We start from the raw sequence: 15,582 nt of genomic DNA, 5'->3' as shown, positions 1-15,582 counted from the left end.
TCTGGAATTAACTGGAATTAATTTGATTTCAATTAATAATGTTTTCTAAAGTTGGCAGCTCTTTATGAAGAGAAGCTGATTGTCCAAATAGTTTTATGACATGGTATTTTACACAAGTCTCGTGTTTGGAGATATCTTGCGCTGGGGCTAGACTGACGACTGTAGACATTTGAAAACTCCGGGAGTGTTCGGATATTAGTTTTCCATAACCGACGTTCTAACCAATATGCCCATATGGGTATATAGACATCAGGGATCTCCATATATGGGCCACAGACAGACGGGTACAACAGGTACAAATACGGGCCACTATGACTCAGACATATTGGTTAGATCAGCAGTGAGACCTAGGTTAGTTAACTGTAGATGTGAGGGCTGCGTAGCGGCCTGAACCTCTAGTTTTGTAAATTTGCCCAATAACAAAGAAATCCCTCCTGCTCCAGGTTTTGCTGTTAAATTCAAATCAATTTATATATTTTATTTGTATTGTACGATGTTTTGGATTTATTTTTTGCTATTCTGTCTCTCACTGTTGAAATAAAGCTTCCATTCAAATTATAGACTTATTCAAAATGATAGAATTATAGATCTTTCAGTGGGCAAACTTACAAAGTCGCCATGGGATGAAACGATTATTTCCTTCACTGTACGTGAGTGCGGACGTTGAGAGCCTCTCATCTGACCAGTCACTCTTGAGTGTTTCTTTTTCTGTGTTCGGCCAGGAGACGATCTTAGGGACGACGTAGCTCGGAGGGACAGTGGCTCCCTGCTCACCGCAGACCAGCTGACCGCCATGGGGGCTCCGCTGCGTCCTCACAGCCCCTCGCCGCTGGCCCGCCCGTCCACCACGCCGTCCACTCCCTCCACCCCCTGTGCAACTTACCCGCACCCCCGCTCGGGTTCCGTTTCAGCCGTGCCCACGGGCGAGGCGCAGGCTCCATACATCTATGGCGACAGCCCCCTCACGGATCCGTTCCCCATGTCCATGGCCCGTGTGGCCAGATTCCATGGACGCACCTCTACTCCGCCCATAACACCGCCCTCCAAGAGGCGCCATCGGCTAAAACCGCCGTGCACCCCGCCACCTCCCTCGCGCAAAGTGCTTCACCTGCTGCCTAACATCACACTGACCCGCAGCAAAAGCCACGAATCCCAGCTGGGCAACCGCATTGAAGACCCACCTGCCAACAAGTAGGTCCACATATGACCTAATTTCTACTTTCATTGTCAATGGCAAATATGGGACGTGTGGGGAAAGCCAACTCGAGTTGTGACAAATCATGACAGTAAACACTATTTTGGACCAAACAAATAATTACAAAGAAGAAAAACAAGAAAAAAAGTGTTGTAACCTGCCGTTTTCTTCTTCTTTCTAATTATTTGTTCGGCCCGAGAAATTGTGTTTGTTGTCATGATTTCTCACAACTCGAGTTGGCTTTGTACGAGGCTTAAAAGGTCTTTAAATAAATACTTTTTGAAATGTCTATGAAGAAAATGAACGGGGAATCATTTCCTGGGCCCTGGTAGGGGGCGAGACTGCGACGCTCTATAGAAGCATACAGTGAGCCCTTACCATGGGTTCTAATAGAAGGATACAGTGAGCCCTTACCATACTGTAGGTTCTAATAGAAGCATACAGTGAGCCCTTACCATAGGTTCTAATAGAAGGATACAGTGAGCCCTTACCATAGGTTCTAATAGAAGCATACAGTGAGCCCTTACCATAGGTTCTAATAGAAGGATACAGTGAGCCCTTACCATGGGTTCTAATAGAAGCATACAGTGAGCCATTACCATGGGTTCTAATAGAAGCATACAGTGAGCCCTTATAGGTTCTAATAGAAGCATACAGTGAGCCCTTACCATAGGTTCTAATAGAAGGATACAGTGAGCCCTTACCATGGGTTCTAATAGAAGCATACAGTGAGCCATTACCATGGGTTCTAATAGAAGCATACAGTGAGCCCTTATAGGTTCTAATAGAAGCATACAGTGAGCCCTTACCATAGGTTCTAATAGAAGCATACAGTGAGCCCTTACCATAGGTTCTAATAGAAGCATACAGTGAGCCCTTACCATAGGTTCTAATAGAAGCATACAGTGAGCCCTTACCATAGGTTCTAATAGAAGGATACAGTGAGCCCTTACCATGGGTTCTAATAGAAGCATACAGTGAGCCCTTACCATAGGTTCTAATAGAAGCATACAGTGAGCCCTTACCATAGGTTCTAATAGAAGCATACAGTGAGCCCTTACCATACCATAGGTTCTAATAGAAGCATACAGTGAGCCCTTACCATAGGTTCTAATAGAAGCATACAGTGAGCCCTTACCATACCATAGGTTCTAATAGAAGCATACAGTGAGCCATTACCATAGGTTCTAATAGAAGCATACAGTGAGCCCTTTCCATAGGTTCTAATAGAAGCATACAGTGAGCCCTTACCATACCGTAGGTTATAATAGAAGCATACAGTGAGCCCTTACCATAGGTTCTAATAGAAGCATACAGTGAGCCCTTTCCATAGGTTCTAATAGAAGCATACAGTGAGCCCTTACCATACCGTAGGTTATAATAGAAGCATACAGTGAGCCCTTACCATAGGTTCTAATAGAAGCATACAGTGAGCCCTTACCATACCGTAGGTTATAATAGAAGCATACAGTGAGCCCTTACCATAGGTTCTAATAGAAGCATACAGTGAGCCCTTACCATACCGTAGGTTATAATAGAAGCATACAGTGAGCCCTTACCATGGGTTCTAATAGAAGCATAAAGTGAGCCCTTTCCATAGGTTCTAATAGAAGCATACAGTGAGCCCTTACCATAGGTTATAATAGAAGCATACAGTGAGCCCTTACCACAGGTTCTAATAGAAGCATACAGTGAGCCCTTACCACAGGTTCTAATAGAAGCATACAGTGAGCCCTTACCACAGGTTCTAATAGAAGCATACAGTGAGCCCTTACCATAGGTTCTAATAGAAGCATACAGTGAGCCCTTACCATGGGTTCTAATAGAAGCATACAGTGAGCCCTTATAGGTTCTAATAGAAGCATACAGTGAGCCCTTACCATACTGGAGGTTCTAATAGAAGCATACAGTGAGCCCTTACCATACTGGAGGTTCTAATAGAAGCATACAGTGAGCCCTTACCATACTGGAGGTTCTAATAGAAGCATACAGTGAGCCCTTACCATAGGTTCTAATAGAAGCATACAGTGAGCCCTTACCACAGGTTCTAATAGAAGCATACAGTGAGCCATTACCATACCGTAGGTTCTAATAGAAGCATACAGTGAGCCCTTACCATGGGTTCTAATAGAAGGATGGATGAACCAGCCCAACAAGCATGTCCTTGACGGTTACATTTGAACCCTTTCAAGACTTAACCCATTTAGGCCTGACGTCGAAAGAAGCAAAGATTTGAGTTTAAATGTTCACTCTGTAATAATATATATTCAAAGATTTGAGTTTAAATGTTCACTCTGTAATAATATATATTCAAAGATTTGAGGCACATTTTCACGATTTTTCAAAATAGCAGAAGCAGACCTACAAGTTCATAGCTATGAGCTAGTAGATCTGCTATTTTTCAATAGCTAAAGTATAACATAATGCTTTAAAACCCCAAAAGGGGTTCCTGCCCAAAATGGGTTAAAGCCTCACTACAGTGTATGTAACTTTTTTGTTTATGAATAAAATGACATTTTGTCCAATCTGTATGGTAAGGTATGTTAGAATATGACTTTTGCAGTGGTTGTTTTTGTACCCCTGCTGTTCTATTGTCAAAGGCCATGTCTCACCCTAGAAACAGGATCTTACACGAATTTTGTACATGAAAGCCGGCTCTATTAGCTCAATGGTGAACATTTCAGCACTTAGGAAAGCAGGTTCAAATCCAGGGTAGAAGAGGACAGTTACATAGCTGCTTTAAGCTAACACTGGATTTGACTGTGCCGGGCTTATGTAGGACATACAGTACAGTATTTCATCTCACAGTCACAACACTGTTATTATAGACAGAGATTTTCTCACACACACACACACACACACACACACACACACACACACACACACACACACACACAGTCGCACATACACACATGCGCACACGTACACACACACAGACAAGATCCTGTTGCTCTTTTGCTCTGTGTATTTGACTGGGAGTAAATCCCCCTCCACAGAAGAGATTATGAGTCAAAACAGGAAGCATTTCCTAGGACTAATGCTCAGTGGTGGTAAGATACACACACGCACGCACGCACGCACGCACGCACGCACACACACACACACACACACAGTCACACACAGAGACGAGTGCATTTTCTCTATAACATCTGTAACATCTGGTCCATGTATGGCAAGCTTTGCTGTAAATTCCTGTAACATAACTAGACAGAAGTAAACAGGTGTGTGTGTGTGTGTGTGTGTGTGTGTGTGTGTGTGTGTGTGTGTGTGTGTGTGTGTGTGTGTGTGTGTGTGTGTGTGTGTGTGTGTGTGTGTGTGTGTGTGTGTGTGTGTGTGTGTGTGTGTGTGTGTGTGTGTGTGTGTGTGTGTGTGTGTGTGTGTGTGTGTGTGTGAGATATCTTTTGGGGCCCTAGGTGAAATTCTTTGCAGGGCTCTCGTACATATGCACACTGTACACTCATATTGTTTCACTTTTTGCGGGGGGCCTTTACAGTTATGTTATACTGTAGCAACTTCACACCAGAAATGTACACATTAGCCTACATGTCTCATGTAAATGGAAGCTAGATGTTCCACAATAACTTGGCCCATGTTGTTATTGAATAACTGTCTAGAATGCTCAATACTGTTGCCTTGTCAATATTAACAGTTTGACGGCATAAAACGCTTTACCCGCTATTTAATCAAATATTCTACGCTGCCGAGATTGTTTTATTACCTTTGCAGCATACGCCGAAGTATTTGTGCTTTCGATCCGTGAAAAACCGCTAGTAAACACTCCCAGCATTTGTTATTGAGCCAACAAAAAAGCCACTTCCTTGATCCGGGTCTCAGACAAAGAGCAAAGCGAGCCAAGATTGTCCCTACCCCCTCGTTCACTTGCATTGGGCTCAATTTCCCAGAAGCCGAATTAAACACATTAAACAAATGTCGGGTATAGCGTTTTACGCGCGGTGGAACCCTGGATTAAACAATTAGCGGCCGTCAAATGGCATTTCCCTGATATTCTCTATTGTCTTCATTGTGAATGTACATGCCAGTTCATACTTTATTTTGAACTATTTTGTATACAGGACATTGAAAGAACGCAAATAGAATGAACACCCTTCGTTTAGCTTAGTTGTATTATACAGTATTTAACTTCATCCTCTTACAGTATGCTTCACTTTCACTATTTCTGTATGTTTTCTTCATTCTCTTTCTAGATTCTTTCTTTCCTTTCTCACACCCATGAGGATAATTCTGCTGCTATGTAAATGTCATGTCATGGATGTGCGTTGTCTTCATTGGTTAGAATCGTTTGGCCGATGGCAATGGACTCTCGCCCAGATAATTATGTTTTCAATCTTCTCTCTCAGTCTCAGAAATGTCATCTACATTTTGAACGTCAGTGTCATGTTGAAATTGGATGGATTTGGATTGCAGTCGGCGTGCTCACCAGACCACACCACATTTTTAAGACCATGTACGCTAGCTGTGCGCAATATAAACAACGTGGGCGCTAGGCATAAAGATTACAAGTGCGCCGGTTGGGAGATGGCAATGATGATAATTGCGCTGCCCCTTAGCACCGCCTTGCATCAGGTGGAAGATAGGTCCCCAAATGCAGTGGTGAAAAAAGTACTCACATTTTTTACTTGAGTAAAAGTATCAATAGGCCTACTGCAATGCAGAAATACTCTGTTACAACTATGTCCGGTATTCAAAATGCACTTGAGTACACAGCGTACACAGCACGCAAAATTGACGATTCGTGGACATGTTTCACCGGTTTAGCGCTCCTTCAGCAGCCTTTGCTTTTGGTGCGATCTTTAAGTCTTCTTTCACTTTTTCCCTGCCATTTGGTGTCCCCCCCCCCCAAGGTCGGTGCCCTGTGCTGCAGCACCTAAAGACCTTCCATCTTAAAGGACCACTTCACCACTTTTCAACATCTCTTCATATAATTGGTCCTCACTAATGTTCATGATAAAACACCACCATTTTTTCCTACTGAGCCTGTGTCTCATAGAAGGGCTTTGGACAGTTCGGACACCGGTCCACCAGTGACATTATCATTAGGCAGATTCTTTTTTAAACAAGATTTGTTTTAAAATATATTTAGATTTTTATTATCGTGAGAACGATGGCTTCAACTTTTGCATTGCAACTTTTCAGGAAAAGAAAGCCTGCCGTTTCTATTAGCTTGGATTCACCATCGATGATGTCACTGGTGGACGGGTGTCCGAACTGCCCACAGCCTTCCTATGAGACACAGACTGAGTAGGAAAAAATTGTGGTATTTTATCATGAACATTAGTTAGGACCAATTATAGGAGGAGAAGTTGAAAAGTGGTCCTTTAAGCCCCCACTGAGTACAGTACTTGAGTAAATGTACTTTACCACTGACTGAATGTTCATTTAACTCACTGAGTCAAATTGAACTCTGAGAGTGTAGAAATGGAACCAAATGGACATGTAAGTCCATGTGGTTCCATTTATTATGTCAGAGTTACACTGTCAAGAGTTACATCCACACTGAGGATTATACCATGTTGCTTGCATTTCTATCCTCCACTCCAGGTGCGTGAAAAAGAACAAACTCTTCTTGAATATGCAAGTCAACGGGAACGGGTGTGAGGACTCGCCGTCCCGCTACCCAGTCCTGTCAGCTCGTACCCCAGTAGCCACCCCAGCTTCCACCACGACGTCATACACCCTCCCCGGTACCCCCACCCTGATGGAAGAGCACCAGAGCAGCCTCAAGAGTGAGTTACGCACGCACACGTCTCTACTCTATTGAAATGACCGTTCTGCATAATGGTTGCTTGAAAAGGGAATTAGGGACATGCTAGTTTGGGATTTTTCATTATAGTTTAGTTTTAGAGCGGGTTTGCTAGTTATTATTATTTATTTTTGCGACAATGCTTGGTTTTAGTTTTTCTCATACGTTGGGTTATTTGTCAGGTGCAGGATTCAAAAAGGTCACAGTAAGTAGGCCTATTCTGTAATAACGACTCAACAAAAGATACCATTAAGATACCATATATATATATATATATATATATATATATATATATATTCAGTTACTGTTCGTAACAAGATAAGCTAAGCGCATTTTTCTATAATTTCAGTTCGTTTAGTTTGTTTAGTAAACGCACAATACAGTTTCAGTTATCTTTTTTATTTTATTATAGTTTTTATTTAGTTAAGTTAAACGAAAATGTTAGGTGTCTATTCGTAAGAAAATGTCTTTTTACTTTTCGTTATTTTGTTAGTTTTCGTTAACTATAAAAACCTTGATTAGGAACGGTTTGGGTTTATGGGCTTTTCTTTGTTAGTTGTTAGTTAGTTATTGTGATTTTGAGGGCCTCCTATATTCAGCTATAGACTTTCATCCTACACAAACATTAAATTCCCATTGACAATGAATGGAGAATTTAAGTCAATGTGTATGAGCAAAACAGCTTTAATAGTGTCTATTTTTGTCCTACCCAAACATTAAATTCCCATTGACAGTGAATGGAGAATTTAGTGGTTTAGTAGATAATTCATAGTGTCTGAGCAAATAGGCATAGTGTCTATTTTACATCATGATGATGTACGATGATAAGAGCTCCCCTCACTTCACACGGGTGTGATTCTGTTGTTTCTTGACAGCTTAAAGGGAATTCTTAATAAAGTGATCACTAGCAATATTGTCACATGCATCTCACACTCAAATGTCTGTAAATAATCAAGCTTCTTGCATTCTGTCCATCCCTGATCCTTCTGATTCCTTCTCCCCATGTCTAGATAACCTGGGTGTTCACCGAAGCTCTCCACAAGCAGTGAGAAGAGACATCGGCCTAGCAGTCACACACAGGTTGGTTTGCACCGCGCGTGACGTCATGTGGCAGCCAAGTCTATGGACTTTTAATGTTTGCTTAAAGGAGCACGTTAAGCAAACATTAAATGTGAGGCCCCTCACTTCATACGAGTGCGATTAGCTTTTGAGCGGTGCAAACCACTCCAATAACCAGCTTTTTGTTGAGTGGTGCAAACCACTCCACTAACCAGCTTTGTCTGTACCCGTGTCTGTACCTGTACGTGGGTAGACAAAGCAGGAAAGGGCGCACACCAGTATTGGTGAGGTGCTGGCCTAAGGCAGTAAATAATTAAGAATAAGAAAAGTCCGCACACACGTAGCCACGATGCTGTATATTTATTGAAAAGAAACCAACGTTTCGTTCTTTCGGCCTTCTTCAGGGGCCATGTACAGGTGAGCATGGTTGCTATGGTTAGTGTGTGACGTCACCGCACCACTCAGTTCACACGGGTGTGATTTTTTTACATGATGACTTTGACCTGGATTATATGATGATGATGAAGCAGACACCCAACAGCTTTTATTAACGATGAAACTATTTTATTAACTGTTGCATAAAAAAACACTAATGACACAGCTTTATTCATTTTTCGACCCCAAATTTGTTTCAGCACCGATAAAGCTATTTACATTAAATGTTTTTTTTGAGTGGTGTAAACCACTCCTACAACTGGCTTTGTTAGTCTGTGCAGAGAAAATGAGCATGGTTGCTATGTTCACCCTGTTCACCCGGGTGTGATTTCATTACGTCAGACATGATTTCATTACGTCAGACAGGTTATATAAGACCTTACACCACTCAGTTCACACGGGTGTGATTTTTTTCTTTTTCGTATAGGTTTTCCACTAAGTCCTGGTTGTCCCAGACATGCCAGGTGTGCCAGAAGAACATGATGTTTGGGGTGAAGTGCAAACACTGTCGGTTAGTAGAACGAGTGGAGAACCATCTGACGTACAGACAGTCTCATTATCTGGATATATACCACTTTCATCTTCTTCATTTTATGCCCGCAGGTTAAAGTGCCACAACAAGTGTACGAAGGAGGCCCCCTCCTGCAGGATTTCCTTTCTGCCAAGTAGGTGTCCAGTCCTCTACCACCAGAATGAACCTCCATGCACACAGTGATCTTAACCCATTCAGGCCTGACGTCGACATTTAAAAAAAAAAAGTTTTCTAAATCATGACAATTTTCGGAAAGATTTGAGGCACATTTTAACGATTTTTCAAAAATAGCAGATCTACAAGTTCATAGCGCGCCACTCGGTGGCGCGCTATGAGCTTGTAGATCTGCTATTTTTCAATAGCTACATTATAACATCATGTTTAAAACACCAAAAGGGGTTCCCGCCAAAAATGGGTTAACACCAATAACCATAACCATTTCTCCCCTAGTCGCCAAAATACGAAGGACCGAGTCTGTCCCGTCTGATATCAACAACCCTGTGGACCGTCTGTCAGACGCCCCGCAGTTTGGCACTCTGCCAAAGGCCATCACAAAAAAGGTACAAAAGACTTGGGGCTAAGCTGGTGGTTGACTGGATAGTGCGTCGATGACATATCACTGCAAAATATTATTACTTGAAATCAAACTTTATTTTATTAATACATCTTAAAACCAGCTAAATTAACAGTTTGTGAGTAGAATATTTTGAAAGAAGCCAGGAAATTGTGGATCTCAGTTTCCTCTGTCTATACAGTACACTGTCAGGGTTAAATGAAGCAACATCGGACAAAAAGAAATCTGAGGGAAAATGGCTTTCATCAGACAACTGATGAAGTGTGTGCGTGTGTGTGCGCGTGCGTGCGTGCGTGCGTGCGTGCGTGCGTGCGTGCGTGTGTGTGTGTGTGTGTGTGTGTGTGTGTGTGTGTGTGTGTGTGTGTGTGTGTGTGCGTGTGCAGGACCATCCTCCAGTGCTGAACCAGCTGGACTCTAGCAGCAACCCATCCTCCACCACCTCCTCCACACCTTCCTCACCCGCCCCCTTCCAGCAGAGCAATCCCCCCAGTGCCACCCCACCGCCCAACCCCTCGCCCAAAGGCCACAGGGACAGTCGCTTTCACTTCCCAGGTAAGACTCACAGGTCGTCCATTGACAGAAACACAGATACATAATAAAGATATGTAGTCTGAACGACGCATGTGTAGCAGAGTGGGCCTGGCCCTGCCTGGGGACCAGAAGGTCTTACATTTGGCCTGTGCTGAGTGGGTACGCGCTCCAAACAGCTACACCCCACATACAGTACAATTCACTATACATCAAAGGTGTGTGCATGCATCATTGTACTATTTTATTAGTCTTTATTTAATCAGAACTAGCACAGAGCCCATTCGAGGTGTGGCCATTCGGAGTGTGTACCCATTTGAAACAGGCAGACGGGGGGGCGGGTGGGGGGAATGCACCTTCTGAGCGCATGCCTGTTTGGAACACGTTGGAGTAGGCGTTTTACTTGGCCCTCTGAAGTGCTGCATTATTGTCGAGAAGCACTTGGCAATGTTTTCAAGAACCACTTGGCAGTGTTTTCAAGAACCAGTTATTATGATGGACTTCACACTCGGCCCAGTACTCCCATTGTTCCTCAACAATATGCCCACCAAATGTGAAGTTGATCGGATTAACGGTTCTCGAGATACGCGACAGACAGACAGACAGACATACTTACTGTACATAGTGGCTCACAACCTCAGCCTGATGACCTAAAGGTCTAATAGCTCCCGCAGATTTAAGGGATATCCCTTTAGACTAGTGGTTAAGATGTTGGGTTTACAGGTGGGAGACCCGGGTATGAATCCTGGGTGTTACTGTACATTGCCAGTTGCCATTTCAGAGCGAGAGGCCTTTCAGTACATGTGCCTGTTTAGAATAGGCTGATTGCTTGGTCCCTGGAAGTGCCCCCCTTGCAGCGTTCTCAAGAACACTGTGGTATTTTTGCTTGCAGCCCTCTCAAGAACAGCTCATCCAATCCACTTCACACTCGACACTGCACTCGTTTGTCTCCTCACCAATACACCCTCCTGTGAAGTCAATTGGATGAACAGACAAACGGACACAGAGAGATTCCTGGAATGTATAGATGGTTGTTGTTGCCTTGAGTCACTTCTTGTGGTTTTAACAGATTGTGAGTGGACGGAGCAACATGCACCCTTCTCTCCTCTTCGCACTGCATACAAAGCCACTAACACTGAAGTACAGCCCAGGGATGGCTGTAAAACAATAGGGCTCGTTTGAGTCAAAGCTTCTCTAACCCAGACTCTCTCTCTCCTCCTTCCATGCTTGTTGTTCTTTCCCTCTCTTTTTGCCTTAAGCTGCCTGCTACTTTCAGCATAGACAGCAGTTTATCTTCCCTGGTGAGTTTATGGTTCCCAAAATGTTCATAATGCATTGTTTGCCCCTTGCATTCACACTCCAACCTCTGCATTCCTAGCTGCTATCTCCATTTCCTGCTTGTGCTTGCCTGGGCTTGAACGGTTAAAATTGTGTGGGGGAAATTAACACTAACCACCAGCAAACTGCTGGGAAGTTAGTTTACACAACCAGACATTTTTGGTAGGTAACCAACTGCCATTGAAGGGTCTTATTTTACTATAAAAAGTTAATTTTGTTGTAACATTATTCATGTGGCATTGTGGCTGGTGGATAAAGAGTTGCTGCCTGGGTTCCTTGAAGGGGTTCTTTAGGCTGGGGGTTTGTCCATTTTCTCCGTCTGCTGGGATATTTGAGAACTGCATATTTCAGCTCATCAAAAAGGTGATTTTGGTTGACAACCTGAAGGAAGTGGGAATTTTATTTATTTTTCATGAAGAAAAATGGCTGCATTGGATATTTTATTCTTGGTGATACTAACTCATATTTTTCATATTATTTTCTCCCAGATGTCTCCAGTCCTGTTAGTTTGCACGCCGACATCCTCCCGGATACTGTGTAAGACCTCTTGTCTGTTTCACTGTTTTAAAAAGCCAACACATGAAGTTAAATAGAGTTTAAAGGAACACTGTGTAGGGTGTCATATGGTACTGTGACTGATTCCTTATGTTTTACCTCTTCATTTCTGCTACTGTATCTCTTATCACAGCAGTGAGATCGAGCAGTCAGTTGATGATATAAGCACAGACCTGGTTGAAGATGAAGATGAAGATGAAGAGGTATTGATATACAGTACAATTCCACAAAAAATGTGTATCTACTCATTAAATGTTTACAGAGCTGGTTATTTGGGTTAACCCTTATCTTTTCACAAATTAAATAATAACGCAACCATCTGTTGCTGTTTCTTTTTGTTTTGTTTTTTAAGGAGGAACGGGAGGTTGAAATTGAGGTTGAGGATAACGACCCAGGAGTAGAAGAGGAGGAGGAGGTAAATGAGGAAGAGGAGGAAGAGGAGGAAGAAGCTGAGGAAGAGGAGGAGGAGGAGGAGGAGGAAGAAGAGGAGGAGGAGGAGGAGGAGAGCGAGATGAACGGGGGTTCGGATGGCGAGTGTGATGGCGACGAGTTGGACGACCTGCCCAGCTCCCGGGGAAGCCATTGGAAGGGCCCTATCGCCCGCAAGGCCAGTCAGACCAGCGTCTATCTGCAGGAGTGGGACATTCCCTTTGAGCAGCTGGACCTGGGGGAACTCATAGGAAAGGTGAGGAGGGGAATATCTGGACCTGGGGGAACTCATAGGAAAGGTGAGGAGGGGAATATCTGGACCTGGGGGAACTCATAGGAAAGGTGAGGAGTGGGACATTCCCTTTGAGCAGCTGGACCTGGGGGAACTCATAGGAAAGGTGAGGAGTGGGACATTCCCTTTGAGCAGCTGGACCTGGGGGAACTCATAGGAAAGGTGAGGAGTGGGACATTCCCTTTGAGCAGCTGGACCTGGGGGAACTCATAGGAAAGGTGAGGAGTGGGACATTCCCTTTGAGCAGCTGGACCTGGGGGAACTCATAGGAAAGGTGAGGAGGGGAATATCCCCCTTTGAGCAGCTGGACCTGGGGGAACTCATAGGAAAGGTGAGGAGGGGAATATCCTGTGAATGCACAAAATAGGCACAAAATAGGTATAAAGTACTATAAAGTACTACCATGGCGTTGGTACTAACTATAGCATTGGTGCTATCAGAGCCATTGGGTGCTATAACACCATAGTCACGTGGCTGTCTCTCTGTACATCGGTACCCAGCACTGACCAGGTTGGCCAGGTTACTGATTCTGTCTGTACATCGGTACCCAGCACTGACCAGGTTGGCCAGGTTACTGATTCTGTCTGTACATCGGTACCCAGCACTGACCAGGTTGGCCAGGTTACTGATTCTGTCTGTACATCGGTACCCAGCACTGACCAGGTTGGCCAGGTTACTGATTCTGTCTGTACATCGGTACCCAGCACTGACCAGGTTGGCCAGGTTACTGATTAGAGGCCAGTCTCTGATGTCAGTCAGCTTTGTCTGTACTGTGACATCAGGCTGTCAGTTTAAGTTACTAGATTTTCAGAAAATCCCTGCAAAAAAAATGCAAAAAGGAAATCTGGTTTTACGTGGTCTCCATGCATATCACATGTAATCCAAGATTGTTTTTTTCTTTTTACCACTGTACATGTACAACTGCCAAATGTCTTATCTCCACAAGGTACTGGTTCTCTGAAGCACGGTCTCCGTGCAGAAGCGTGCTAGCATCCTTTTGATGATGGACTTAAGGTAATTTCTTTTGTTGTGCAGGGTCGCTGGGGTAAAGTGCATAAGGGCCGCTGGCATGGGGAGGTGGCTATTCGACTACTGGAAATTGACGGAAACAACCAAGACCATCTAAAACTGTTCAAGAAGGAGGTGATGAACTACAGACAGACGAGACATGAGAACGTGGTCCTCTTCATGGGGGCCTGCATGGCTCCGCCCCATTTAGCCATTATCACCAGGTAAGGGCAAAACTTGCCTAACTCAAATGATCACCATTTATTTCAATAAAGGATCTTTGTTCACTTCACATATTTTCCCGTTCCCAGTTTTTGCAAAGGCAGGACGCTGTACTCGGTTGTTAGAGACACAAAAAACACCCTTGATATCAATAAGACGAGACAAATCGCTCAAGAGATTGTAAAGGTAATCATTTAATCAATATGCCATGTTTTTTTTTTTTTTCATATGCTCTACTGTATCTAACCATGCCTCATGTATCACTGTGTGTCCTCCACTGTGCATAGGGAATGGGCTATCTTCATGCAAAAGGCATTGTTCACAAAGACTTGAAGTCAAAGAATGTCTTTCACGACACCAATAAGATAGTGATCACAGACTTTGGCCTGTTTGGGATCTCTGGAGTAGTCCAGGAGGGCAGGTATGTAAGAAGAATGCAAAGAAGAAAATTGAAACTTCTAGCTTTTAAGTTGAACAATTTTAGATTGTCTTGTTTAAATTCACACACATACAAAATGATTGATCTAAAACACATATTTAGGAATTTACTCAATGGGGTGACCATGTAACAGCTCTGTTTGGATAGTATTGAATTATGTACTACTAGTCGTGAATGTTGGTGTTTAATGTTTGTCTTTTTGTGAATTCTTGCAGGCGTGAGAACAAGTTAAAACTTCCACATGGTTGGATTTGTTACCTTGCACCAGAGATCGTCCGTCGATTGAGTCCTGGTAATACTGAAGACCGCCTCCCTTTCTCCAATGCAGCAGATGTTTATGCCTTTGGGTAAGCACTGTATATGTTCCCTCTACTTTAACAGTTATCGGATCTACCTCAGTGATAATAATATTGCCTAGTTGTCTACCACGTAACTCTTTCACTGTCAAAAGTATATAATAATTAAAAAGTTAACTGCTACGGTGTGGCCACAGATGGTAGTTAGCGTGCGCGAGCCGGAATTGTGGAGATTGCTACTTATTCACTTCCGTTTTCCCGGCTCGCAGACCTCCATTGTAAGAAACAGCTAATGTTAGCATTAGCACACAATGTTTATCTTTCGCCAGAAACCTTAATATTTTAATTGCGATGCGGTGAAAAAACACAAATCAGACCCGAACCTCGGATGGATGATCAACACCACGGACAGCGACATAGTTTCCGGGAAAACAGCAACATTAGATCGTAATTATAATGTGGCTCTATGGATGCGCGCGTATGTTTTTGTGCAGGCGGGGGTGAGCAAAGGCGTTGCCTAGCAACCGGCTCAGGGCTAAAAGTTGTTTTTTAGCTTAACTGTTTCATATCCATATAAAGTGATATAAAACGTATATATACGTCAGCCGCAGACAATAGTGGCTATTAAAAACGTATATACGTTAATTATTTAACAGGTCTATATGAATGATCATTATTACCCCCTTTTAGCACCATTTGGTATGAGCTCCAAGCAAGGGACTGGCCAATCACCAATCAGCCAGTGGAAGCTACTATTTGGCAGGTGGGGAGTGGAGAAGGTATAAAGAACGTCTTGGCTGAGATCAGCCTCGGCAAAGAGGTCACGGTGAGCAAAACAAAACAATATGACAGTCAACAAATAAAAATCACTGTTTTTAGTTGGATTAAGTTGAACTCTTGACTCTTGAGTTTAATTGTT

General features: G+C 43.3%; 1 protein-coding gene across 1 annotated transcript in view; it reads left to right on the top strand.

Annotated features, from left to right (window-relative positions):
* Positions 1 to 15,582, top strand: part of ksr1a (kinase suppressor of ras 1a) — a 43,914-nt gene that overhangs the window by 25,243 nt on the left and 3,089 nt on the right. The window contains exons 4-19 of the mRNA XM_079507244.1: positions 723 to 1,191; positions 6,755 to 6,939; positions 7,967 to 8,036; positions 8,878 to 8,961; positions 9,054 to 9,115; positions 9,433 to 9,542; positions 9,940 to 10,108; positions 11,344 to 11,385; positions 11,911 to 11,959; positions 12,111 to 12,180; positions 12,330 to 12,662; positions 13,734 to 13,930; positions 14,018 to 14,114; positions 14,216 to 14,349; positions 14,583 to 14,714; positions 15,354 to 15,489. Of these exons, the coding sequence (XP_079363370.1) occupies positions 723 to 1,191; positions 6,755 to 6,939; positions 7,967 to 8,036; positions 8,878 to 8,961; positions 9,054 to 9,115; positions 9,433 to 9,542; positions 9,940 to 10,108; positions 11,344 to 11,385; positions 11,911 to 11,959; positions 12,111 to 12,180; positions 12,330 to 12,662; positions 13,734 to 13,930; positions 14,018 to 14,114; positions 14,216 to 14,349; positions 14,583 to 14,714; positions 15,354 to 15,489 (2,339 nt within the window). The remainder of the gene's footprint in view (positions 1 to 722; positions 1,192 to 6,754; positions 6,940 to 7,966; positions 8,037 to 8,877; positions 8,962 to 9,053; positions 9,116 to 9,432; positions 9,543 to 9,939; positions 10,109 to 11,343; positions 11,386 to 11,910; positions 11,960 to 12,110; positions 12,181 to 12,329; positions 12,663 to 13,733; positions 13,931 to 14,017; positions 14,115 to 14,215; positions 14,350 to 14,582; positions 14,715 to 15,353; positions 15,490 to 15,582) is intronic.

The sequence above is a fragment of the Electrona antarctica genome, assembly GCF_951216825.1.
Source record: "Electrona antarctica genome assembly, chromosome: 8".
NCBI lineage: Eukaryota > Metazoa > Chordata > Actinopteri > Myctophiformes > Myctophidae > Electrona > Electrona antarctica.
Note: the sequence above shows the minus strand (reverse complement) of the source record. Positions and strands in the feature narration are given on the sequence as shown.